General features: G+C 39.8%; 1 protein-coding gene, 1 long non-coding RNA gene and 1 pseudogene across 7 annotated transcripts in view; 1 reads left to right on the plus strand and 2 right to left on the minus strand.

Moving 5' to 3' along the window:
* SCOC (short coiled-coil protein) overlaps positions 1 to 24,815 on the plus strand; it is a 46,235-nt gene that overhangs the window by 12,992 nt on the left and 8,428 nt on the right. Inside the window, exons 1-3 of one of the 6 annotated variants that reach the window (XM_033215317.1) lie at positions 22,927 to 23,330; positions 23,549 to 23,627; positions 23,815 to 23,927. The exons of 1 other annotated variant lie outside the window; for it this stretch is intronic. In XM_033215317.1, coding sequence (XP_033071208.1) covers positions 23,075 to 23,330; positions 23,549 to 23,627; positions 23,815 to 23,927 — 448 coding nt within the window. In that variant the 5' untranslated portion in view covers positions 22,927 to 23,074. Of the gene's footprint in view, positions 1 to 22,926; positions 23,331 to 23,548; positions 23,928 to 24,815 lie in introns of those variants that run through there. 4 more of the 6 variants (XM_033215318.1, XM_033215316.1, XM_033215321.1 and 1 more) reach the window with 4 other exon arrangements.
* LOC117085943 lies at positions 9,675 to 10,738 on the minus strand (annotated as a pseudogene).
* LOC117085944 lies at positions 13,150 to 23,007 on the minus strand. The gene is made up of 3 exons (XR_004438144.1): positions 22,917 to 23,007; positions 13,606 to 13,642; positions 13,150 to 13,394 (listed from the first exon to the last, which is right to left on the minus strand). It is a non-coding gene; the product is annotated as an uncharacterized LOC117085944 (long non-coding RNA).

Consider the following 24,815-nt stretch of genomic DNA (forward strand, 5'->3'; position numbering starts at 1 on the left):
AACAGAATGATACTGTGTTCTTCTCATTGCATACTGTCAGGCGGTATATAATTTCTATTTTCCCTTTACCAGTGAGGTTTACTTTGAGCTCTTGATTACGGGTGGTGTCTGACTCATTTTTCCTTCAGTAATTAGCAAGTATTTTAGAGGGAGATATTTTGAGACTATATAAATATTTCATTTCACATCAAACTATTTATATCAGAATAGATTGACGTTTTCTCAATTTATTAAGTGAGTTATAATCCTCAGTATATCCTTAGAAAAGGAAAAAAGGAAGAGATACATAGTACCTTAATATCTTTTATTTATTTACTTATTTAGAGACAGGGTCTCACTCTGTTGCCCAAGCTGGAGTACAGTGGTGCAATCTCAGCTCACTGCAACTTTCCCCTCCCAGGTTCAAGCAATTTTCCTGCCTCAGCCTCTGGAGTAGCTGGGACTACAGGAGCCCGCCTCCACACCTGGCTAATTTTTGTATTTTTGTATTTTTTTTTTTTTTAGTAGAGACAGGATTTCACCATGTTGGCCAGGCTGGTGTCAAAATCCTGACCTCAAGTGGTCCGCCTGCTTCAGCCTCCAAAAGTTCTGGGATTATGGGTGTGAGCCACCGCACCCAGACTTAAAATCTTTTATATATGGAAATCAGTTGTACAGAGATTCTATTCCTACTGCCTTGAATTATTCAAATTTATACTTATATTCACTTTATTTCTTCTCCAGTAAATTTGTCTTCAAATTTTTCGCCAGTAGAGATAGGGAAGGGCAATCAACGAGAAAAAGTGGAATATTCCTTTATCCATTCACCCATTACGCACCCAGCTGTCAGTTCGGCGCATCTGATTTGACTCTCAGGCTGGCACCTCCTGCAGTGAATGCCACTGGATGAAAGTGGGTGTAGACAATGCATGTGTTCCTATTGCAATGTGGCTGGGCTCCTGAAGTTGTTAACCTTAATTTCCCTAAGGAGATAAGGTGTTTATAAACCAAACATTGATATTTTCAGGTGGATCTCAAAGCCGGGACTCAAATTAGGATTATGACCTTAAATTCTACATATCAGATATGCCACTTTGACAAAATGGTGACACAGATCAGAGCTGCCTTTGCCATCTCACTATACTACTTTTCCTAATCCATCGTAGTTGGTATTATTTTCATCATTCTAATAAAGAATGAAGAATAGTAGCATCTTTAATTTGTTATATCCCATACCTTCTCTTTTTCTCCCCTTTTCCTCATTCCCTCAACAAACGTTTTATCCACCGTGTCCTATGTTGTAATCTTGCCTCTGATCCTCTCTTGAGTGCTCTCTATGGCGTGTGTCTTCTTTCCATTGCTGTATTCTGTCTTCCCTCCCTTCCTTTCTCTCTCTCTCACCTATGCACTCCTAATCCCTTTGGTTTCTCGCTCTGGTCTCAGAGGGGCCTGACCTTTGAACTGTGTTCCTCTGTCCTTCCCCTGATTCACACTCCCTATTGTATTGATGGCCTACAGGTTTGGAGATAAAGCAACACCTCACTAATCTGAGTTAAATACTTTTAAAAAAAGTTTTAGCTTTATTATTTTAAGTAAAAGGAAAAAGAAGTCTTTGGCTCAGATAACTTTGAGTTTACGCACTTGTAATTTGCATTACCAGATAGTTACAATCATTGCTGCTAAATCCATTACCTGTTCACATACAAACATTGCTGCTAAGGCAAATATTTCCCTTGTTTATTACCCATTTATGGAGTATTTTTCTTAGGAACACTGAGTAATGACTAAGTTTCCAAGCTCTAGAGTTGAAGTCACTGCAATCAAACCCTGGTTCAGGTTTGGTGTGGTAACATTGTGCAAATTATTTAACCTCTCTAAACTTCAGTTTCCAGTTGACAACGCTACTGCATGGCTGAGTTAGCCTATAGTGCCTCCCAGCCTGGGTTCTGAGAGGGAACTAAGCCTTCCAAAAGCGTTCATTGTATGCAATGAATTAAATTATTTCCTTGCATCTAGAAAGGTACTAGTTATAAAACACCCTTGGGAGAATTCAGAAAGTGGTCACTCACATCCTTTTCTGTGTTCTGTGGTTCATTTGGGGAAACCTGGTCGAGAAAGGCTAGGATTCTGAAATAGAAAATTCCCTTTGGAAAACTTCATAAAATTTACTTAGCCTTCTTAAAATAGAATCACCATGCCATTTTAATCACCATTCTATTAAATGGAATCACCATTTCAAGAAAGAGGAAGAACTTACATTTCTGTCACCTAGAATACCTATTCATTTGGACCAAGAACTCTGATTTATGAAAGTTGAACAGATTAACTGCAATTCCACCAGTATTTAATATGTGTATTTTATTTTGCATTTTCATCCAGTGTTTGTTACAGAATGAGAGAAATGTCTTTAAGAAACTATTTGTTCTGTACGTTATTGCTGTGTAACAATTTACCCCACAAGTTAGTGTTGTTGAGTGACACCATTTTATTTTCCTCACTATTTTGCAGCTCAGTGATTCAGGAAGGACTTAACTGAGCAGTTCTCCCTTAAGGGTCTCTCCTGCAGCTACAGTCAGATGTAGGTGGGGGCTACGGTCATCTGAAGTTAGACAGGCTGTGTATCTAAGGTGGCTCACTCACACAGCCACGGTGGGAGCTGGCTGCTGGCTGGGAGCTGAGCTGGAGCTATCATTTCAAGCACCTACATATGGTCTCTCCAGTACAGTGGTTTGGTGGGGGATTGTATTTCTTCTTGGTGGCTAGTTTTCCCTAGAGCAAGTGTTCTAAGACTAACAAGGAAGGTTGTGTGTCCTTTTTATGACTGATCCTTAGAAATCACACAGCGTCACTTCCATTACACTCTCTGTGTGGAAGCAGTCCCAAGCCTGTTCAGCTTCAAGGGGAAGGAACGTAGGAGAGGATGCCTATGAGGGCATGTCAAGGATTTGTGACCACTTAAAAAATCACCACAGCTGGTCCTCTGGACACAGATTATTTACATCCTTCCAAACTCAAAATACATTTACTCTCTCAAGACGCCCCAGAAGTCTCATCCAATATGACTTCAGACTCAGGCTGGAGACATGGGATCTAGATGCCTATGCAGATATAGGCGAGGCTCCTCAGGGATGGTCCTTCAGATGCTTTGTACCTCTCTGAAGACCTGTGAACTAAAGGCTCCTCACACACCCAGGATACAATAGTGAGGGATAGGACAGCGTCCATACTTTTCCTCCGCATGGAACTCTAAACAAGATCCCATTTTCTCTTTAGTTGCTTGGCTCCTACTACCTGGCAGGCAGTGTGCTAGAGTCAGAAGACTTTTTGTCGCCCCACTGTGGTGAGGCTTCAGGCAAGCCACTTGACTCCTCTAGATCTCATTTTCCACGTGTAATGAAATGAGACTGATAGATCCCTTGAGAACTCTTTCAGCTCAAAAGTTCTGTGATTCTGTGAAATGCCAAAATTGTACTACTTGGATATGAACAGACACAAATCATTGTGCATAATTAAGAACATTCCACAAGTAGAGAATGTTACTAAATAAAGGATAAAATTAAAGTATGAATTAATAAAGAAGTAAATTTTGTGGGAAATAGAAGCAGATTTTGAACCAATTTTGCCACTAGAGGTCACCAGTATACCATCTCAAAGAGAATAAATAGGTTTTATCACTAATAGTTCCCTGTGTAGAACCCCTAAGTGGCATTCACGGTGTCTTTTTGTTTACTTGGAATATCTCCTGACAGTTGTCAGAGACGTATGTTATGATGAGGTGACGTCAGTGTCCCTCTAGGTGATGTTCCAGGTGTGCCTAATGTTCTGTAAACGTGAAGAGCCACTGCCAGAACAGTAAGGAACTAGGATTTTCTGCTTTCTCACTGGGATGGGATGAGGGGCAGGGAAATAACTTGATAGGAAGTAATATGAGCTCTGAGGCGAAAAGGCACTGTGGAAATCCAATGTCATCCTCAAATGTGGCACAGACATGTCAGCTTTTTTATGACACAGAGAAAGTACGGACTGGGAGCAGAGCACTCGTTTATTCAGCCAATGTCTGTGGACCTGCTTCAGGCACTGTGCTTGGCAGGGGCTACATTGATGCAGAAGATGCAGTTGCTACCCTCAAGGAATTTAAGAAATGAAATACAGGAGGTTTCTATTCAGATTCAATATTTTAATAAAAAATGTTTTTATTAATGGCCATTGACTTCTACTGATGCTTCTTGAATCTCCAGCTCATGTGGTTCTCTTTCTTTTTGAACTTTAGATATCCAACCAACATCTTCTGCGACATTCTGTAATATTTCCCTTAAGATACTGTATAAAGAAGGAGGAAGATAAATCGGAATTTGACACAGAACTAAAGATTATTCCATTTAGAGGTTTTTGGGAAAAGCAGGTTGGGATGGGCCCTGAGTTTCACTACATGTTTTTGCTGGTATGCCAAGAGTACTGACACCCTGCCAGGCAACTGCTCTCAGATTTTCTTATTTTATCTTGTCGACAGACCTGTAGGATAAGCACTGTAATCACCATTTCTGCCAATGATCCCTTGCAGCATGGCAGTGGGTTTTGTTGTTGTTGTTGTTGTTTGTAAAGTGATGCTAAGAGTACACATTGGGCCTTTTACATCAAATCTAGAACTGATCGTCACATAAAAATGTTAAAATGCTGAGTTCAGTTGCGGCCAATGGTGCTTGTTAGGAAAAACTCTATTAAAATGTATTTTTGGCCAGCACAGTGGCTCACACTTGTGATCTCAACATTTTGGAAGGCCAAGGTGGGAGGATCGCTTGAGCCCAGGAGTTTGAGACCAGCCTGGGCAATATAGTGAGACCTCATCTCTACAAGAAATAAGATTAGCCAGGCATGGTTCTGTGCCTGTAGTCCCAGCTACTTGAGAGGCTGAGGCAAGAGAATCACTTGAGCCCAGGAGGTTGAGGCTGCAGTGAGCCATGATTGTGCCGCTGCACTCCAGCCTGGGTGACAAAGCGAGATCCTGTCTCTAAATAAATAAATAAAATAGTGTATTTTAACATAAAATTCTTTGGGTGGGAGAAACAATGCTCCAAGTGAAATTAATACCTTGAAACATAAAGAGTCATGGAGATCTCCTGTGAAGAAACTTCTGTGAGTGACAAGAATGGATTCAGAATATCTCTGAGGACTATATCTATTTTCCCCCGAAATGAAAGCTACAGGATACTTTCTTATAATGTGCTTCATGTAGTACAAAAAGAAAATCTGCAAACTCCAGAACTCACAATTCTATAATAAAGAATGAGTTGCAAGGAATTCTGGGATCTTTCCATAACTTGAGGAGCTATTTCTTCTAAGGCTGAAGGGGACTTGAACTTGATTTAAACTAGTTGTCATCAGCCTTTAGAGCAGACACTGAGATTGATTCTGAGCAGGACACAGCCACAGCCCCTATCCCTTAGTAGCAAGGCTTTCTTTAGCTTTCTGCCTTCACTGGAGAAGGAAAAAGAGAGCCTGGCCCTATCTTTGCTTTACACTGGGCATGATTTGCTTCACTGCGATGAGTGTTACTAAGTATACTGGCAATTATTAATTTTAAGCAATTGTTTTAAAACAAACTAAAGACAGGCTGAAGATAGGCTTGTTTCTTCTTCTTCTTCCTTCTCCTCCTCCTCCTCCTCCTCCTTCTTCTTCTCTTTTTTTTATGACAGAGTCTCGCTCTGTTGTCCAGGCTGGAGTGCAGTAGTGTGATCTTGGCTCACTGCAACCTCCACCTCCTGGGTTCCAGCGATTCTCTTGCCTCAGCCTCCCAAGTAGCTGGGACTACAGGCCGAGCCACCACGCCTGGCTAATTTTTGTATTTTTAGTAGAGACAGGGTTTCGCTATATTGGCCAAGTTGGTCTGGAACTCCTGACCTCAAGTGATCTGCTCACCTCAGCCACCCAAAGTGTTGGGATTACAGGCGTGAGCCACTGTGCCTGGCTGTTACTTCTTATTGTTGTAGAGTTTGGTCAAATAGTGGAAAAGAAAGGTTAGGGAGAGGGCTACAAAAATACTACTCGACTTATTTTAAAAATATTTCTGTTAATGGTCACCGACTTCTACTGATGCTTCTTTAATCTCCAGCTGGTGTGGATGCTTCCTTTTTAAACTTTAGATATCCAACCAACACTTTCTGAGACATTTTGTAGTATTTCCCTTAGGATACTGTATAAGGAAGGAGGAAGAAAAACAGGAGTTTGACACAGAACTAAAGATCATTCAACTTAGAGGTTTTTGGGAGAAGCACATTGGGATGGGCCCTGAGTGTCATTGCATATTCTTGCTGGTATGCCAAGAATACAGGCCCCGACCCAGGCTTTACTCAGGTATGTTTGCAGAGAGCAACTTTAAGCAATGAGGTAATGCCTCTCTGGTTAAAGAACAAGCTTGCTTACACTTGCTATAAAAGCCAAAGATTCCCCAAACTCAATGTTCCTCTCCTATATCATAACCCACTGCATGTGCAGGCATCTACAGGGGCCCTCTGCCTCATCCCTGTGGGACTTGGGAGACATAGGTAACAGCAACAAATCAGCACAAAGCTCATGATGAGCTGGGAGGGACAGTCCTTGAACTCTGACCCAGACATCTCATGTCTTCCACCAGCATTCATGAAACAGGCAATCATTAGCTTGCAAGTGCAGTTGACCTTTGAACAACATGGGTTTGAACTGCATGAGTCCACTTGCATGCATTTTTTTCAGTAAATATAATGGAAAATTTTTGGAGATTGTGACAATTTGGAAAAATTCACAAACTTCATAGCTTAGAAATATATTAAAAGATTAGGTATGTCACAAATGCATAAACATATGTAGATACTAGTCTGTGTTATTATTTATTACCATAAAATAGCACAAATCTATTATAAAAAGTTAAAATTTATCAAAACTTATGCACATGCTTACAGACCACACATGGCACCATTTGCCGTTGAGAGAAATGTAAACAAATGTACCGATGCTGTATTAAATCATAAGTGCATAAAATTAACTATAGTACCTACTGTACTATTGTAATAATTTCACAGTCACTTCCTGTTGCTATCGCTGTGAGCTTAAGTGCTGTGAGTATCCACTTAAAATGCCATGGGACGCTAATCATCTCTGCGTGAGCAGTTCATCTCTCTGGTAAATTGCCTATTGCAGTAAAAAGTAATCTTTTTTGGTTCTCTAGTGTTTTTCATTGTGTTTAGTGCAATACTGTAAACCTTGAATAACACCATGGCACCCATACAAAGTGCCACTATGAATGCTGAAAGTGCTCCTAAGAAGCAGAGAAAATTCATGATATTACAAGGAAAAGTTGAATTGCTTGATATGTATTGTAGATTGAAGTCTGCAGCTGTGGTTGCCCATCATTTCAGGATAAATGAATTCAGCTTAAGAACCACTGTAAAAAAAGAAAAGGAAATTCATGAAGCTATCACTGCAGCTACACCGGCAAGCATGAAAAAATTTACACTTTTTGCAAAATGCCTTTTTGTCTAGTATTGCAAATGCAGTTTTTCTGTGGGAATGCAGGATTCCTATAAGAAAGGCATACCTATAAACTGTGATGTGGTTTGAGGAAAAGCAAAGTCATTATATGACAACTTAGAGCAAAAGGAAGGCAAAGGATATAAACCTGAAGAATTTAATGCTGGCAAAGGATAGTTTAATAATTTTAGGAAGAGGTTTGGCTTTAAAAATGTCAAGATAATGAAAGAAGAACCTTCTGCCAACCAAGAGAGAGTAGACAAGTTCCCAGATGCCATTAAGAAAATCATTGAGGAGACAGAATATCTGCCTGAACAGGTTTCTAATGCAGATCAAAGTGCCCTATTCTGGAAAAAAGAATCCACAAAGGACATTTCTTTGTAAGGAAGAGAAGTTAGCACCAGGATTTAAGGCAGGAGGGGATAGGCTACCTCTACTGTTTTGTGCAAATGCAGGGGGGGTTATGATCAGGACTGCCCTTATCTATAAAGCTGCTTATCCCTGAGCCTTGAAGGGAAAAGAAAAACATCAGCTACCAGTCTTATAGTTGTACAACAAGAAGGTCAAGACAATGAGAACCCTTTTTCTGGATTGGTTCCATCAGTGCTTTGTTCCTGGAGTCAGGAATTACCTTGCCCGTAAGGACTACCTTTACATTTTTTTCTGATATTGGACAGTGCCTCTGGCCACCCAGAACCCCATGAATTCAACACTGAAGCTGTCAATGTGGTCTACTTGCCCCCAAAAACAATGTCTTTAATTCAGCTTCTAGATCCTTGGCTCCTAAGAACCTTTAAGCCTTATTACACAAGGTACTCAATGGAAAGGATAGTCAATGCCATGGAAGATAACTGTGATAGAGTATCATGACAGTCTGGAATGATAACACCATTGAAGATGTCATCGTTGTTATAAAAAGAAAGGTGTGGAGGTCATCAAGATTGAAATAATAAATTCATGCTGTAGAAAACTATCCAGATATTGTGCATGACTTCACAGGATTTACCACAGAGCCAATCAAAGAAATCATGAAAGATATTATGGATATGGCAAAAAAAAAAAAAAAAAAGTGAAAGGTGAAGGGTTTCAAGATCTGGATCTTGGAGAAATGTAACAGTTAATAGACACCACACCAGAGGAATTAACAGAAGAAGACGTGGTGGAGATTGGTGCTTCCAAACCAGTGCCACTTGATGAGAAAGAAGACATAGAAAAGGCAGTGCCAGAAAACAAATTGACATTAGACAATCTGGCAGAGGGGTTCCAATTATTCAAGACTGCTTTTGACTTCTTGGACAAAAAGAATGACGTGGACCCTTCTATGATGCAGGCACTGAAACTTCTTTGACACAGGCACTGAAACTAAAGCAGTGAAAGGTGTTACCATATAGAAACATTCTAAGAGAAACGAAAAGAAGCAAAAAGTCAGACAGAAATTACAATGTATTTTCATAAAGTTTCACTGAGTGTCCTGACTCTCCTTCCTCCCTTTCCCTCCTCTACCTCTTCTGTCTCTGTTGCCCCTGTGTCAGGAAGATCAACTCCTTCTCTTCCTCCTTTTCCTCAACCTGTTCAATGTGAAGATGAACAAGATGAAGATTTTTATGATGACCCAGTTCTACGTAATGAAAAGTAAATATATTTTCTCTTCCTTATTACTTTCTTAATAACATTTTCTTTTCTGTAGCTTACTTTATTGTAAGAATGCAATACACATACAAAATATGTGTTAACTGTTTATGTTATTGGTAATGTTTCCAGTCAACATAGGTTATTAGCAATTACACTTTGGGGAAGTCAAAAGTTATACATGGATTTTCCATTGCACAGGGTATTGGCACCTCCTAAGCCCCACATTATTCAAGGTTCAGCTGTAGGATAACATCCCAGATCTTGACAAAAGCTGACAGAGGAACTCTATCAAGTTGATTATTTTTATCATAAATGGTTACCAGGGAAACAAAACTATAAGGATCATGTTTGTATAATGCAATTTTAAAAATCCATAAGCAGTCTAGCATTTTAGAGCCTTGCTTATAACTCAGGTGTCTTTCCCTTCCTTCCTTCCTTCCTTCCTTCCTTCCTTCCTTCCTTCCTCCTTCCTTCCTTCCTTCCTTCTTCTTTCTTTCTTTTTCTTTCTCTCTCTCTTTCTTTCTTTCTCCTTTCCTTTCCTTCTTTTCTTTTCTTTTCTTTTCTATCTCTCTCTCTTTCTTTCTTTTCTTCCAAACAGAACTTTCATTACTTTTCTAATTGTCTCTTTCTTGCTAAATGCTTTCGGAGCAGGTGCTTTCTGGGCTGGAGCTTTCTGACCCTTCTGAGCTTTTGGAGGCAGCGCTGCCTTCTGGCCTGTGGCTTTTGGGGCAGGAAACTTCTGAGCTGGAGCCTTCTTGCCCACAGTGGTCATCTTTTTGCTAGAACTTTAGCAGCAGCTGCAGCAGCAGTAGCACCCTTCGCAGCAGGTGCTTTTTTTGGGGAGAAGCTTTCGGAGAGTTGCCTTTTGAAGCTTCTTAACTTCATTCTTGATTATTCTGTTCCTCATTGCCTTTACAACTTTAAAATGATCATAATCTGTCATCTTGGCTTTCCTTTCTCTGGCTTCAATCTTCTTGGCCCCATCGTGTGACTGTCCATTTTGTATTGATGTTTGCTTTCTGCCAGGCTTGTCGGACATACTTCTGGTGGGCACTGTGTGGAAACCTGAGGTTGAAATCAGTGAGCTGCATGCACTTGAGAGGCACGGTCTGGCTGGGCATGGTGGCTTACGCCTGTAATCCCAGCACTTTGGGAGGCTGAGGAGGGCAGATCATGAGGTCAGGAGATTGAGACCATCCTGGCTAACACAGTGAAACCCTGACTCTACGAAAAATACCAAAAAAAGAAAAAAATAATAATTAGCTGGGCATGGTGGTGGGCGCCTGTAGTCCCAGCTACTTGGGAGGCTGAGGCTGGAGAATGGTGTGAACCCAGGAGGCAGAGCTTGCAGTGAGCCGAGATTGCGCCACTGCCCTCCAGCCTGGGAGACAGAGCCAGACTCTGTCTCAAAAAAAAGAAAAAAGAAAAAGAAAAAAAAGAAAGGCATGGTCTGTCTCCTCACTTGAGTGCAAGGTGCATCAACCAAAGCCCTGTTCTGATCAATAACATCTACAGTTGCGACCAATTTTCCCGCACGAGGTCCAGAGATGTAGCGCACATGGCCAACCTCCATGGAGCGCCTGAACACCATGTTGGTGGCGTTTGGCAAGAAGGAAGAAGGCCAGGTACATTCTTTTATAAAATATTAGTTATTGACCAGGCGTGGTGGCTCACGCATGTAATCCCAGCACTTTGGGAGGCCCAGGTGGGTGGATCGCTTGAGGTCAGGAGTTTGAGACCAGCCTGACCAACATAGCGAAACCTCATCTCTACTAAAAATACAAAAATTACCTGGGTGTTGTGGCAGGCACCTGTAATTCCAGCTGCTCAGGAGGCTGAGGAGGAGAATCACTTGAATCCGGGAGGTGCAGGTTGCAGTGAGCCGAGATCGCACCACTGCACTCCAGCCTGGGCGACAGAGCAAGACCCTGCACACCAGCCTGGGTGACAGAGTAAGACCCTTTCTCATAAATAACTAAATAAATAAAAATATTAGTTATCACTGTAACCCTGACTTCTATGCTCTTCAGAGAATTACTTTATGCTCGTTAAAAACAGAATCTCCTTTATCATTCCAGACACATATGATTAATCTTGATTTTAAAGCCAGATTTTTTTTTTTTTTTTGAGATGGAGTCTTGCTGTGTCGCCCAGGCTGGAGTGCAGTGGCGTGATCTCGGCTAACTGCAGCCTCCGCCTACTGGGTTCAAGCAGTTCTCCTGCCTCAGCCTCCCAAGTAGCTGGGACTACAGGTGCGCGCTGCTATGCCTTGCAAATTTTTGTAGTTTTAGTAGAGACAGGGTTTCACCATGTTGGCCAGAATAGTCTTGATCTCCTGACCTCATGATCCACCCGCCTCGGCCTCCCAAAGATTACAGGCGTGAGCCACCATGCCCAGCCTAAAGCCAGATTATTTTTATAAAATTTTAGTGGACATGTACCCAGCTAACATGATTGAAAATATAGATTCGTGTTTAGAGAATCACAGAATCAAAAATCACAAAAGCTGGAATGAGGTGACTCAATGACAACTCACTCAGGAAATATGCTTTGAGAACCTGTGACGGGCAGAGTGCCAAAAGCTGGATGGTCAGACACAATCTTACCAGCAAAGATTGACTCTTAAATATGGGGAACCATTCACTCTAACTCACTGGTAGTGTTGTTTGATAAAGTTCTTAATGTTATTTTACACCATGTTAAGAAGCTAAATGAACTCTCTTCCAAGCCCTCGCTTGAAGAAACAGGGGTGGACAGGAAAGTGACTAACTCCCCACAGTCTGATGGTTAATTTCAAATATTTGAATGCTGCATAATATCTAGCTCACGATAGACACAAAACTAAACTTTTAAATGAGTAAAGAATGGAATGAATTGAATCTAGGCTGAGCCAGAGCAGGAACCCAGTGTTTGGACGAACGGAGGCAAGATGGTGCACTTCTGGGTTCTTCTTCACCAACTTTTCCCACACGCGCGAAAATGCAGCCGGCGCCCGGGAAGGTGCAGACCAACTGGGCATGCGCCAGGTGACGTCAATCCGAAGAGACCAAGATTTACCTGGTCGCACCTGCAGAACGCCCCCTGACACGCCCGTGCCCCGCCTATTGCCCTCCCACTCCTAGAAAAGCCGCTCTGGAGGGACGCCACCTGCGGCCTTCCTCAGTCCTCCACTCCTGTCGGGACTGCAGGAACTCCGTCTGAGAGCCCCACTGGGGGATTCTGTCGGCCTTCTTTGCCGGAGGCCGACAGACCTCTTCCCCACACCTTAGGTGACCAAAATAAACTTGCAGTTTTGCTCCTACACTTGCCTACTCGCTGGTTCTTTTGTGCCCGCTCTGGTGGTCTTTAGAAAAACAAATCACCCAGGTTTCTTCTTCTTCAAACCAATGTTTGTCACATTGTTGGCAGATCAGACTTTTCTGAACCAGTCATTTGCATACCAACATCATGATTTTTGCCACATTAAATTAACCATTTAATTAAAATCAGTTTTGAACCTAGCTTTATTCTAAACAACATGTTAACATCTGTGAATTGAGAATTAGTTGTATTATTCATATTATAATAAAATAAACATGTAACTATTTTTAAAAATTCATCTTGTACAACCAGAGGTATAAATACCAATTCTGGGGGAAATGCTAATTTGAAAATATTATCTAGAGAAAAATAAGGACTGTAAACCAAAAAGTATCTGAGATAGGTCTCAATCAATTTAGAAGTTGATTTTGCCAAGGTTAAGGACATACGTGGAAGAAAATAACACAGAATCAGAGAAACAGGCTGTGATCTGTTCCTTTATCCAAGGACGACTTTGAGAGCTTCAGTATTTAAAGGGGAAAAGCGGGCTGGAGAGGGAAGAGCAAGGGTATAGTAATCTACATGTCGCAGGAGAAAAGGCCCAGGTAGGGGAATGGTGAATGATGTATTCATCTTGTGCGCAGCAAATCGGCACTTTACATGAGATAGGGTGAACATAGAGTAGCTACCTATAGAGATATTTAATCTTTTATCTGAGCTATCTGCTTAAGAACAGAAGGAAAGGCAGCTTCTTGCATGACTCAGCTTTCAGCTTATTTTTTTTCCTTCTGGCAGAGTGAATTGGAGTCTTGAGTTTTTATTCTCCTTTCACAGCACCAAAACTGCACAGAATCATTCCTAATTATTTCCATTTTTATGATAAAGCCCAAAGGTTGATTCCATAAGGACCTTGAAATCCTTTGCAATTCTTGCTTGAGAAACTCTAAAAGTGCATGGGTAATTTCTTACATTTCCTCTACCTATTGAACAAATAAATGAAAATGACTGATCAAATTTGTTTACTCTTGGTTATGATCAGAAATTATAATCTTGAGAAAAGTATACATGAACACCTCAATTTACCAAATAGCTATATGGTATACTGTTGAGTATAGTATACTAGTCTGTAGTATACAGTTACGTCTAGTTTTGAAATCAAGTTTTAACAAATAGGTTATATTCTTTACTCACCAAATTCAGAACAGCATTCTCCAATGAATTCAATAACCTTTCAAGTGAAAAAAATGAGTAAAAAAGAAAATGTGAGTTCTTATTTAGGAATGAAATGAAACATGCTTTGCAAATTAATGAGCTTAAAGCATCAGAGAACACACCTGGTTATACTTGAAAGTTATCAAAAATGCTTCCATTTAGCATATTTCACCTTAAAATATCCACAGTATGGTTAGAACCCTCTAATTACTTAAGACAAAATAGCAGCTTGTATGTGCACAATGAGAGTGTGCCAGACTGGAACATCAAAAAGATCTTGGAAGTTCTCTGTTTCATTATTTATCATTTCTTCCCCCACATAATACATTGCCTTGTACAGTTTTCAATTAGGACTTCCCCCATTCTCTACGAAAAAAATTTTAATTTTGTGCCTTTGTTTAGATGAACTATATTATCAATATTCACACAGTTCAGGTCACATGAATGTTCACCTTATAATTAAATATTTCTATGTAATTTCAGTGGTTTCTATTTCTACTTATAGCCTTTCCGTATTCAGAAGAGGGATTTTTTATTTTTTATTTTTTGGAGACCGAGTTTCGCTCTTGTTGCCCGGGCTGGAGTGCAATGGAGCCATCTCGGCTCGCTGCAACCTCCGCCTCCTGGATTCAAGCAATTCTCCTGCCTCAGTGTCCCAAGTCTGAAAGCTGAAAATAAGCTGAAAGCTGAGTCATGCAAAAGCTGCCTTTCCTTCTGTTCCTAAGCAGATAGCTACAGACAAAAGGTTAAATATCTCTACAGGTAACTACTCTATGTTCACTCTATCTTATGTAAAGTGCCGATTTCCTGAGCGCAAGATGAATAATACATAATTCACGGTTCCCCTACCTGCGCCGTTTCTGTAATCCTTCCCAAGGGATTACAGGCATGCACCACCACTTCCGGCTAATTTTGTATTTGTAGTAGAGATGGGGGTTCCACCATGTTGGTCAGGCTGGTCTTGAACTCCTGACCTCAGGTGATCCGCCCACCAAAATGCTGGGATTAAAGGCGTGAGCCACCACGCCTGGCCCAGAAGAGGGAATTTTTTTATGGCCAAGTAATATTTAAAACCATTTTTACTGAAAAATATAATACAAATATAGAAACTGTATAAAATAAATATGTAGTTTAATAAAATAAATAGGTAGTTTAATGAATGTTTATTTCATGATCAGTTTGTCAAAATTTCAACTTTCTTTTTTATACCCGCTTACATGTACTATTCTTTTAGGCATCCTTTGGTCATTTCAAGGTGGGCTTTTCCCCCTAATCATTTAAGGTACATCTTAATGATCAGAAACACGGTTTTATCAAATTTGAACATCTTGTGAAAGATATATTACTCTCTAATCTTATAGTTATCTTTTTGTATGTTATCTTTTTTAGATATAGTTTCTAAAGACTTATTTTAAAGTTTAAATTAGCAAACATAATTTGGTTCTGGAATTTGAAAAAGGTAAACACTCTAAAATAACTATATCCTATCTTATGGCAATCATTTTCTTGCATTTAAAAAATAGTTTTATCATCCAAAGGTGCATCCAAAATACCATAGGTTTTTCTGTCTATTTTAAAAATATGTATTTGTGAACCCAAAAGTATCTGAGACAGGTCTCAATCAATTTAGAAAGTTTATTTCACCAAGGTTAAGGATGTGCCCATAACACAGCCTTAGGAGGTCCTGATAATATGTTCCCAAGGTGATCGGGGTACAGCTTGCTTTTATACTTTTGAGGGAGACATAATACATCAGTCAATACACATTAGATGAACGTTGGTTCCATCTGGAAAGGCAGGACAACGCAAAGTGGGGACTGCCAGCTTATAGGTAGATTTAAAAATTTTCTGATTGGCTATTGGTTGAAAGAGTTAAGTTATTATCTAAAGACCTGGAATCAACAGAAAGGAATGTATGGGCTAAAATGATAAGGGATTATGAAGACCAAAGTTTTATCATGCAGATAAGCCTCCAGGTAGCAGGCTGCAGAGAGAGTAGATTGTAAATGTTTCTTTTTTTTTTTTTTTTTTGAGACGGAGTCTTGCTCTGTCGCCCAGGCTGGTCTTGGTTCACTGCAAGCTCCACCTCCCAGGTTCACGCCATTCTCCTGCCTCAGCCTCCCAAGTAGCTGGGACTAATGGCGCCAGCCACCACACCCAGCTATTTTTTTGTATTTTTAGTAGAGACGGAGTTTCACTGTGTTAGCCAGGATGGTCTCGATCTCCTGACCTTATGATCCGCTCGCCTCAGCCTACCAAAGTGCTGGGATTACAGACTTGAGCCACCATGCCCAGCCAATTGTAAATGTTTCTTATCAGACTTCAGGTCTCTGTTGATGTTAATGCTGGTCGGCTTTTCCTGAATTCTAAGAGGGAGGAGGGTATAATGAGGTATGTCTGAACCCCGTCATATCATGGCCTGAACTAGCTTTCCAAGTTAACTTTGGAATGTCCTTGGTTGAGGGGTCCATTCAGATATCTGGGGGGGCTTATAATTTTACTTTTGGTTTACATATTTTAAATGTATTTAATCTACAAGTTTTCTTTCCACTTCTTTTCCCCCAGTGCAATTTATGTTTTCATTTTTTAAAAAATTTTGTGGGTACATACTAGGTGTATATATTTATAGGGAAGAGCAATTTATTTGGTAAAGAAAAGGGTTTTGTTTGTTTTGTTTTTAAAATCTGTGTCCTGTAGTGTTTTTCATAGCTGGATTTTTTTTTTTTTTGAGATGGAGTCTCACTCTGTCACCAGGCTGGAGTGCAGTGGCATGATCTTGGCTCACTGCACCCTCCATCTCCTGGATTCAAGTGGTTCCATTGCCTCAGCCTCCCAAGTAGCTGGGATTAGAGGTGTCCACCACCACACCCAGCTAATTTTTGTATTTTTAGTAGAGATGGGTTTTTGCCATGTTGGCCAGGCTGGTCACCTGACCTGAGGTGATCCCCCCACCTCGGCCTCTCAAAGTGGTGAGATTAGAGGCTTGAGCCACCACACCCAGCCTCATAGCTGGATTTTGATAATTTTATGCAGGTGGTAGATTTGACATATTTATCAGTTCTCTGTATTTCCTGTTAAATTGAAAATTTATGGGCTTGATCAAGTCAGGCTTCAATTTTTTTTAATCAGACTTTCACAGGTGATGGTATATTCATTTTCCATCAGAAAGTAAATGATATCTGTCTCTCTTTGTGATGTTAGTAACATTGATGCTCAGTGTTTAGATAACTGTTTCTAGTAATCTTTTTAACTATACCCCTCCCCCTAGGGCCTTTTAATACATTTTCTTAATGAAACTCTTTCCCTATGAGATTGTCTTTTGCCATACTTGGAAAATGTTTATTTCTTCAAACATTTTTCAGTACAATACTATTTTTCCTTTCTTTCTGGGACTCTGATGACTCAAATGTTAGATCTTTTTTGGCCCTCAGATTCCTGAGGTTTTGTTCATTTTTTGTTTCAATAATCTTTCTCTCTGTTGTTCAGATTGGATAATTTCTACTGAAATTATCAAATTCACTAAATCCTCTTTCATCTCCATCCTGCCGCTGATTCTTTGTAGACAGTTTTAAATTTCATTAAAATTTAAAAATGTAATTAAATAATTATATTATTTTTCAGTTTAAAAATTTCCATTTGGTTTTTATTTATAACTTCTATTTATGTTAGTCATACTTTCAATTATCATATCTTGGGATTTTTCATGATTGCTTACACAGGTATTTTTGTAATAGCTGCTTAAAATCATTTGCACATAATTTTAACATTTGTGTTATCTCACTGTTGGTATTTGTTGTTACTCTCACAGGAATTGAGATTTGTATGGTTCTTCATAAGCAGAATAATTGTGAATTAGATCCTGAATATTTTGACTATTATGTTATAAGCCCCTGGGTCCTGTTTAAATCCCATGGAGAATGTTGATATTTTTAATTTAGTAGAAACATGAGTTGGTTATGTTGAGGCTCCAAGTTCCAACCCACCTTCTTTGGGTGGTGGTTCTAAAGTAATTTCAATTTGCAGTCTTTGCAGTTATTTATTTTTATTTAATTCTAGCAATCCTAATAACAGTTCAGTAAAGCAGGTATTATGATACTCATTTTACAAATAAAAAGATAGGTTTGATTTCAGACTATATCACTAGCTTTATGATATTGGACAAGACTGTCTTTGATCCTTTATTTCCTACCTGTAAAATGGAATTGATAATACATAGCTGACTGGATGGTTTGAGGACTAAGTATAAAACAATACATGTAGCATACCTAAGACATTGTAGACTCTGAAAAAATCATGGCTAGTTGTTGACGGTTAATACTGAGTGTCAACTTGATTGAAGAATGCAAAGCATTGAGCCTGGATGTGTCTGTGAGGGTGTTGCCAAAGGAGATTAACATTTGAGTCAGTGGGCTGGGAAAGGCAGACCCACCCTTAATCTTGGTGGGCACCATCTAATCAGCTGCCAGTGTGGCCAGGATATAAAGCAGGCAGAAAAACGTGAAAAGGCTAGATTGGCTTAGCCTTCCAGCCTACATCTTTCTCCCATGTTGGATGCTTCCTGTCCTCGAACATTGGACTCCAAGTTCTTCAGTTTTTGGGACTTGGACTGGCTTGCTTTTGCCTCAGCTTGCAGACAGCCTATTGTGGGACTTGTGATTGTGTGAGTTAATACTACTTAATAAATTCCCCTTTACACACACATATATATAATAGGATATATATATTCTACATATATATCCTATTAGTTCTGTCTCTCTAGAGAACCCTAATACACTAGTCTTCTCATTTGTTAAAAACAATCAATTTTATTGAGGAAAAATTACTATCAAATGCACACATTTTAAGTTATGGAAGATGACTTTTGACATTCACATACACTGTGTAACCACCACACCAATCAGTCAAGATATTATAGGACATTTCCATTGCCCCAAACAGTCCCATCATGCTCCTTTGAGTCAGCCCTCCTCTCAGCTTCCACCCCAGACAATCACTGATCTGATTTCTGTCACAACTGATAGGGTTTATCTGCTGTAGAACTTTACATTAAGAAAACAATAAAGTCTGTACTTTTTGTATCTGGTTATTTTCATTCAACATAAATATTTTAGAATCATCTATTACCAACAGTTTGTTCTTATGCATATCTCAGAAATTTATTCCTTTCTAATTGCTTGCTAGTATTTCAGTATTTTTGGAATTTTTCCTATTGATTGAAATAGCTCTTAGATATTCTGAATTCAAGTCATTTGTTAACGTATTGTGACTATTGTTTTTCTCAAGCCTGTGAATTATCTTTTCATTTTCATTATGATGTCTTATAGAGAGCAGAAAACCTCAATTTTTATGAAGTTCAATTATTTAAATTTTTTTATTGTTTTTTGTGACCTGTCTCAAAAAATTTGGCCAACACCAAGGGGATGAAGGTTTTCTTCTCTGTCTTCTTCCAGAAGATTTACAATTTTGGCTTTTATGTTTTAGACTCTGGTCCATTTTGAATGAACATTTCTGTGTATGCTGTGAGGTAGAGCTTGATATTCATTTTTCCTGCATATTGATATCAACTTGTTCCAGCAACACTTGTTGAAAATAATAATCTATCTATTCCCATGGAATTACCTTGGTATCACTGTGAAAACCTAAATTATCAAATTTATTGCCATAAGATTTTTCATAATATTCCTTTTAATGTCTTCAGTATCTATAATATGTCCCTGCTTTTATTCTTGATATTGGTTATTTGTGGTGTCCCCTCTCCTTTTTTTTTTCTGGATAAGTCTGCCTACAGTTTTAACATTTATTATTCCTTTAAAAGAACCACCTTTTTGTTTTACTATTTTTTCTATTGTTTTATGATTTTCAATAGGATTGATTTTTTGCTCTATATTATTTCCTCCCATGTGCTTGCTTTGAGTTTAATTTATTCTTCTTTTCCTAGTACCTTAAAATGAATGCTTAGATTCTGGATTTGAAACCTTGTTTTCTCATATAAGCATTTAATGGTAAAAAAAAAATTCCCTCTAAGCACTACTTTAGCTGTATCCCACAACTTTTGATATGTTTACATTTTAGTTTAAAATTACTTTCTAATTTTTGTGTGTGTGACTTCCCCTGTGACCCATGGTTTGTTTAGAAGTACATAGTTAGATTTCTAACTATTTGGGGATTTACAAATATCTTTCTGTTACTGATTTCTAGCTTAATTTCTTTCTGGGTAGAGACAATAATTTTTATTATTTCAATTATTTTAAATTTGCTGAGATTTGTTTGATGATACACAGTGGAGTCTATTTTGATGAATGTTCCCAGTGCACTGGAAAAGAAAGTGTGTTCTTCAGTTATTGGGTGGAATGTTCTACAAACGTCCATTAGATCAAGTTGGCTGATAGGATTGTTCAGGTCTTCTATATCAATAGTTCAGAAATTTGCCAGGCTTTTTTCAAAATCAGCTTCTTAGCTTTCAAAAATACTAATGCCTGTATCTCACTCCTTAAGATTGTAATTTATTTTGAGGTGTGGTCTGTTCACTAGAATAATTAAAAGACTCCCAGGTGATTCTAATATACTGAAAAGTTTGGGACCTGAGTTCTGTATACTTAGATTTTCTGTATAGTTGTTTTACAAATTGCAGAGCAGGAAGTAATGAACTGTTTGAATTCAATTAATTTTTGATTCATTGCTATTTTATAGCACTGTGGTTAGGATTTTGTGTCTTCTTGATGAACATGCCCCTTTATCTAATTGTTTTAATGTTATTTTACCTAATTATTAGTGAAGGTAAACATTTTTAAAAAAATCTTTCTGGCCATTGAGTTTTTTCCTCTTCTGTAAGTGGCCTACTTATGTTATTTGAATATATTTATCTTGAGTTGTCTTTTTCTTAATTGATGTGTCTGAATTCTTTATATTTTCAGAGTTTTACTATATTCTGCCAACCTGTGGCTTGTTTTTAACTTGATTAGAGATGGCTTCTCTTCTGTTTGTAAAACTTCTAAATTTTAAAATAATCATTATTTTACATCTTTCCTTAATGAATCATGCTGTTTCTTCCCTATGGTGATGTCATAAAGACATATGCTTTTCTTCTAAAAGTTTAGAGTTTAGTTTCTCACATTTTGGGTCATTATTTCATTTGGAATTTAGTTTTATTTCTGTTGTATCAGGATCGAATTTCTCATTTTTATATAAATAGCCAATTTAACTAGAACCAATAAAATTTGTGTCTTCTATATCCTACGAACAGTTACTGTACTAATTTACACTCCCAACAGTAATGAATAATAGTTTTTCCTACAACCTTAGAAACAGTTATTCCTCATCAGACATCTTTATTATATACCAAATTCCAAGTATCCTTTTTGTTTTTTCGAATTTTTTGTCTATTCTTATGTCAATACCACTTTTTAAAAAGTTGCTTTAAAATAGAATTACCGGCCGGGCGCGGTGGCTCAAGCCTGTAATCCCAGCACTTTGGGAGGCCGAGACGGGCGGATCACGAGGTCAGGAGATCGAGACCATCCTGGCTAACATGGTGAAACCCCGTCTCTACTAAAAAATACAAAAAACTAGCCGGGCGACATGGCGGGCGCCTGTAGTCCCAGCTGCTTGGGAGGCTGAGGCAGGAGAATGGCGTAAACCCAGGAGGCGGAGCTTGCAGTGAGCTGAGACCCGGCCACTGCACTCCAGCCTGGGCGGCAGAGCGAGACTCCGTCTCAAAAAAAAAAAAATAAATAAAATAAAATAAAATAAAATAAAATAGAATTACCATATGATTCAGCACAAATTAATGCACACTTCCGGGTGTATATCCAAAAGAACTGAAAAGAGGGTCTCAAAGAGACATTTTCACACCCATGTCCACAGCAGTATTATTCACAATAGCCAAAAGGAGGAAGCAACCTAAGTGTCCACTGATAGATGAATAAACAAAATGTGGTATAACACACATAATAAATGATACATAGAACTATTCAGCCTTAAAAAGGAAGTTCTGCAATATACTATAACATGGATGAACCCTGAGGCATTATGCTAAATGAAATTAAGCCAGTCACAAAAGGGCAAATTCTGTATCATTCCACTCACGTGAGGTACCTACAGTAGTCAAACTGATAAACAGAAAGTAAGATGATTACTGCCAGAGGATGAGGGGAGTAGGAAATGGAGAGTTGCTGTTCAATAGGTATAGAGTTTTAGTTTGGCAAGATGAAAAGAGAGATTGGTTCTGGAGATTGGTTGAACAACGATGTGGAATGTATCTGATACTACCAAGTTACAAATGGTTAAGATGGTAAATTTTATTCTCTGTATATTTCACTACAATTAAAAACACTTAAAAATACTATTCTAGCAAAAAGTTGCTTTAATAGTTTCTCTTGATCTTTGGTGTCCTGCAATTTCACCATTACATGGAATTCTTTATATCAATCCTGCTCAAGAATAAGTACTTCTTGAAACTGAAAATTCAAATAATCCACAATCTTGAAAAATTCTTAGTCATTACTCTTTGAATACTGCCTGCATCCATTCTCTCTAGTCTCTCTTTTTTGGCACTCCTATTAGATTTATGTTGGAGTTTTTTCATTTATTTAGCTCCTACACTGCATTCTAGTAAATGTCCTCAAATTGCGTATTGTAGTCTCAGCCAAATGTACAGTTCTCAAAACACTGAATGGAAGATCTCTTTATATAGCTCTTAAAATGATTAAGGCGATGTGTCAGCAAACTATGCCAGAAGTAAAAAGTCAAGAAACAGGGAGACATAAGGCTTGTCTCTACAGTTCAGGAGACTGTGCCAAAGCCAAAATAATAATGCATTGCTGTGAATGTCTGCTTTGTACTCAACGAATATTAAAGCAGGATGCCTCATTGTGTCAAGTGCTAGATTACGATGAGCAGTGTCACGAAGAACACTCTACACCTGATACCGTATGTGTGACCTTGAGCAAGAAAGGTATTCACGCTCAGGCTTCCTTTCTGTGGGTTGCTGTGAGGCTCCAACGGGGTAAGGTGAGCAAAAATGCTATGCCTCAGTACCACTAAGGTATTTTCTTAATTCTAAAATATTAAGTGCCCACGCACTACAGATTTAATAATAGTTTGGGAGGAGGGGCGTGAGGAGAGGTACATTCCACTAGCGCAACTATAAGCTTTCCGATTTCGGAAATAAGAAAATATGAAAAAGTCTACTTTTAGAATTGAGGAACCACGGTGTCGCGTTGACTTTCTCTGCTCGATTCGCAAACGCTCTTTTCTTGAACTTGAATGACTTCTCTGTCGCTCATACCAACCTCTCTCCTGGTTTTCCACACTGGGATTCTCACTCCAGCTCTCAAGGTTTCCTAAGAGACACTACGAGCCGCTTCACCAGGGCGTTGTAGCTTTCTTCTTTACTGTCATTGGCTGTCGCTCTCCCAGTCCCGCCCACAGCGACCTCAATCCTGATTGGATGTCAGTGTCCTTTTGTGATGGCAAAGCTGGATCCCGGTGCTTTGAGATTGGACGACTTGGGGGAGGCGGGCAGCTAATGCGCAGGCGTGTTTCCTCGAGTCGGGATTGGCGGGCGGGGTGCCGGGACGGGGCGGGATTCTTCTCGCGCACATTCTGTGGGCGGAGTGGGAGGAGCTGCCGGCGTCAGTTGGTTCAAGTGTCCCGGCCTGAGGTGTCTTCTTGGTCCCTCCCTCTCCCGGCGCCTCAAGCAGAAGGTGAGAGCCGTCCTGGGCAGCAGAGGGCTTGGCCGCAGGCGACTAGAGCTACAGCCTGGGTACCTCCGAGGGCCTAGAGGGCGGGGCGGGCTGGACGCGGCCTTGCGCACTGGGGCCGGGGAGGAGCGGTCTTGGGCCTGGGCATCTGGTGGGCGGCGGAGGCCTGGCTCCCTGCAGAACCTCTACGCAGCCTCTTTTTCTGCTGTTTTCGTTGTCAGGCCCAGGCGTTCTTTGGGAGAAGGGCCTCTCGCGGTCCCTGACGCAGACATTGTGCAGGTTTCTCCCCGCAGCTCCTGGGTCGGGAGCCGCTTTGCAGCCCCCGGCTCTGGAATTGGACTGCGGGAGGGGCGTTTGGGTGGAATGGGACCTGGCTTGCCTGGACCTACCCGTGGCTGCTCTGCAAGAGCCTGAGAGTTGGGAGGGGAGGCCAAGGTGGGGAAGGAGCCTAGTGAGCCGTAAAATAAGGATTGGAACGTCTTTCCAGGCGGCGAAAGCGGCACCTGGGTTTGTTGGTGAATCGTCTTCTCCCCAGAGTCCTGCTGAACAAGTTTTGGGAAGTAAGGTTTGGAAAGGAGAAAGAGGATACATTCCTGAAAGGCAGGGCTTCTGTTATACAATGTGTCAACCTCAGACTATTACGCAACAATAAGGACAGATGCCATTCCAGGTGTTCCCAACACGCTGTCTGTGCCCGAGGACCCAAAGCTATGCCCATGTATTCTGGTACCTGTATCCCTGATTAAAATCAGTGTAGCTAGCCATCCTCTGAAGAGTATAGCTTCCGTTTAAATCCTCATTTGGCCAAACAATTCCTTGATCTTGTGAAATTTGAAACTGGATTATTTAACCAGGACAAGTCAAGGCAGAACTTGAACAGAGCTGAACAGACAAATTATATTGAAGTTGACGTAGCCTGAAGGGAATGGAGTTTATCTTGATTTGGTTAGTAAAGATTTCAGAGGAGTTTGACATCCGTGGTAGCAAAATGTTTGGCAAACTTAAGATTAGGGCCATATTAAAGTTTCTTCCATTGCATAATGGAAAAAGCGTGGACTGTGAAGTTAGACCTGGGTTCAAATTCTTGGTGGAGACATTGGCTGTGAAACCTCTGAAACAGCCTTTGTGGAAGATATATATAGCCTTTCTGAAATTTAGTGTCCATATCTGTAAATTGCAGTTTCCTTCTGTTGATTTGATGAAATAACATATGCAAAGCATTTAGCACATTAATGCATGAAGATATTATTTTAGCAGTCTTACTAGTTCTCTAGTATGACAGATGGTGAAATCAATTTTAGATGCAGAAAAGTTGAGTGACTGAAGATGGACGGATATTAGGAAAAGGTCCCAAAATGTGCAGTCTCAGATGTGACAGTAGCTGTGGTGGAATGGTGGAAAAAACACTTGGGCATTTGTTGTAGTCTTGGCCCTGTTGCTGACTACTTCTGTGGTCTTCAGTAAGCCATTGTTGTCTTTGGCCTTGAT

The sequence above is a fragment of the Trachypithecus francoisi genome, unplaced genomic scaffold, assembly GCF_009764315.1.
Source record: "Trachypithecus francoisi isolate TF-2019V2 unplaced genomic scaffold, Tfra_2.0 Lachesis_group1, whole genome shotgun sequence".
Taxonomy (NCBI): domain Eukaryota; kingdom Metazoa; phylum Chordata; class Mammalia; order Primates; family Cercopithecidae; genus Trachypithecus; species Trachypithecus francoisi.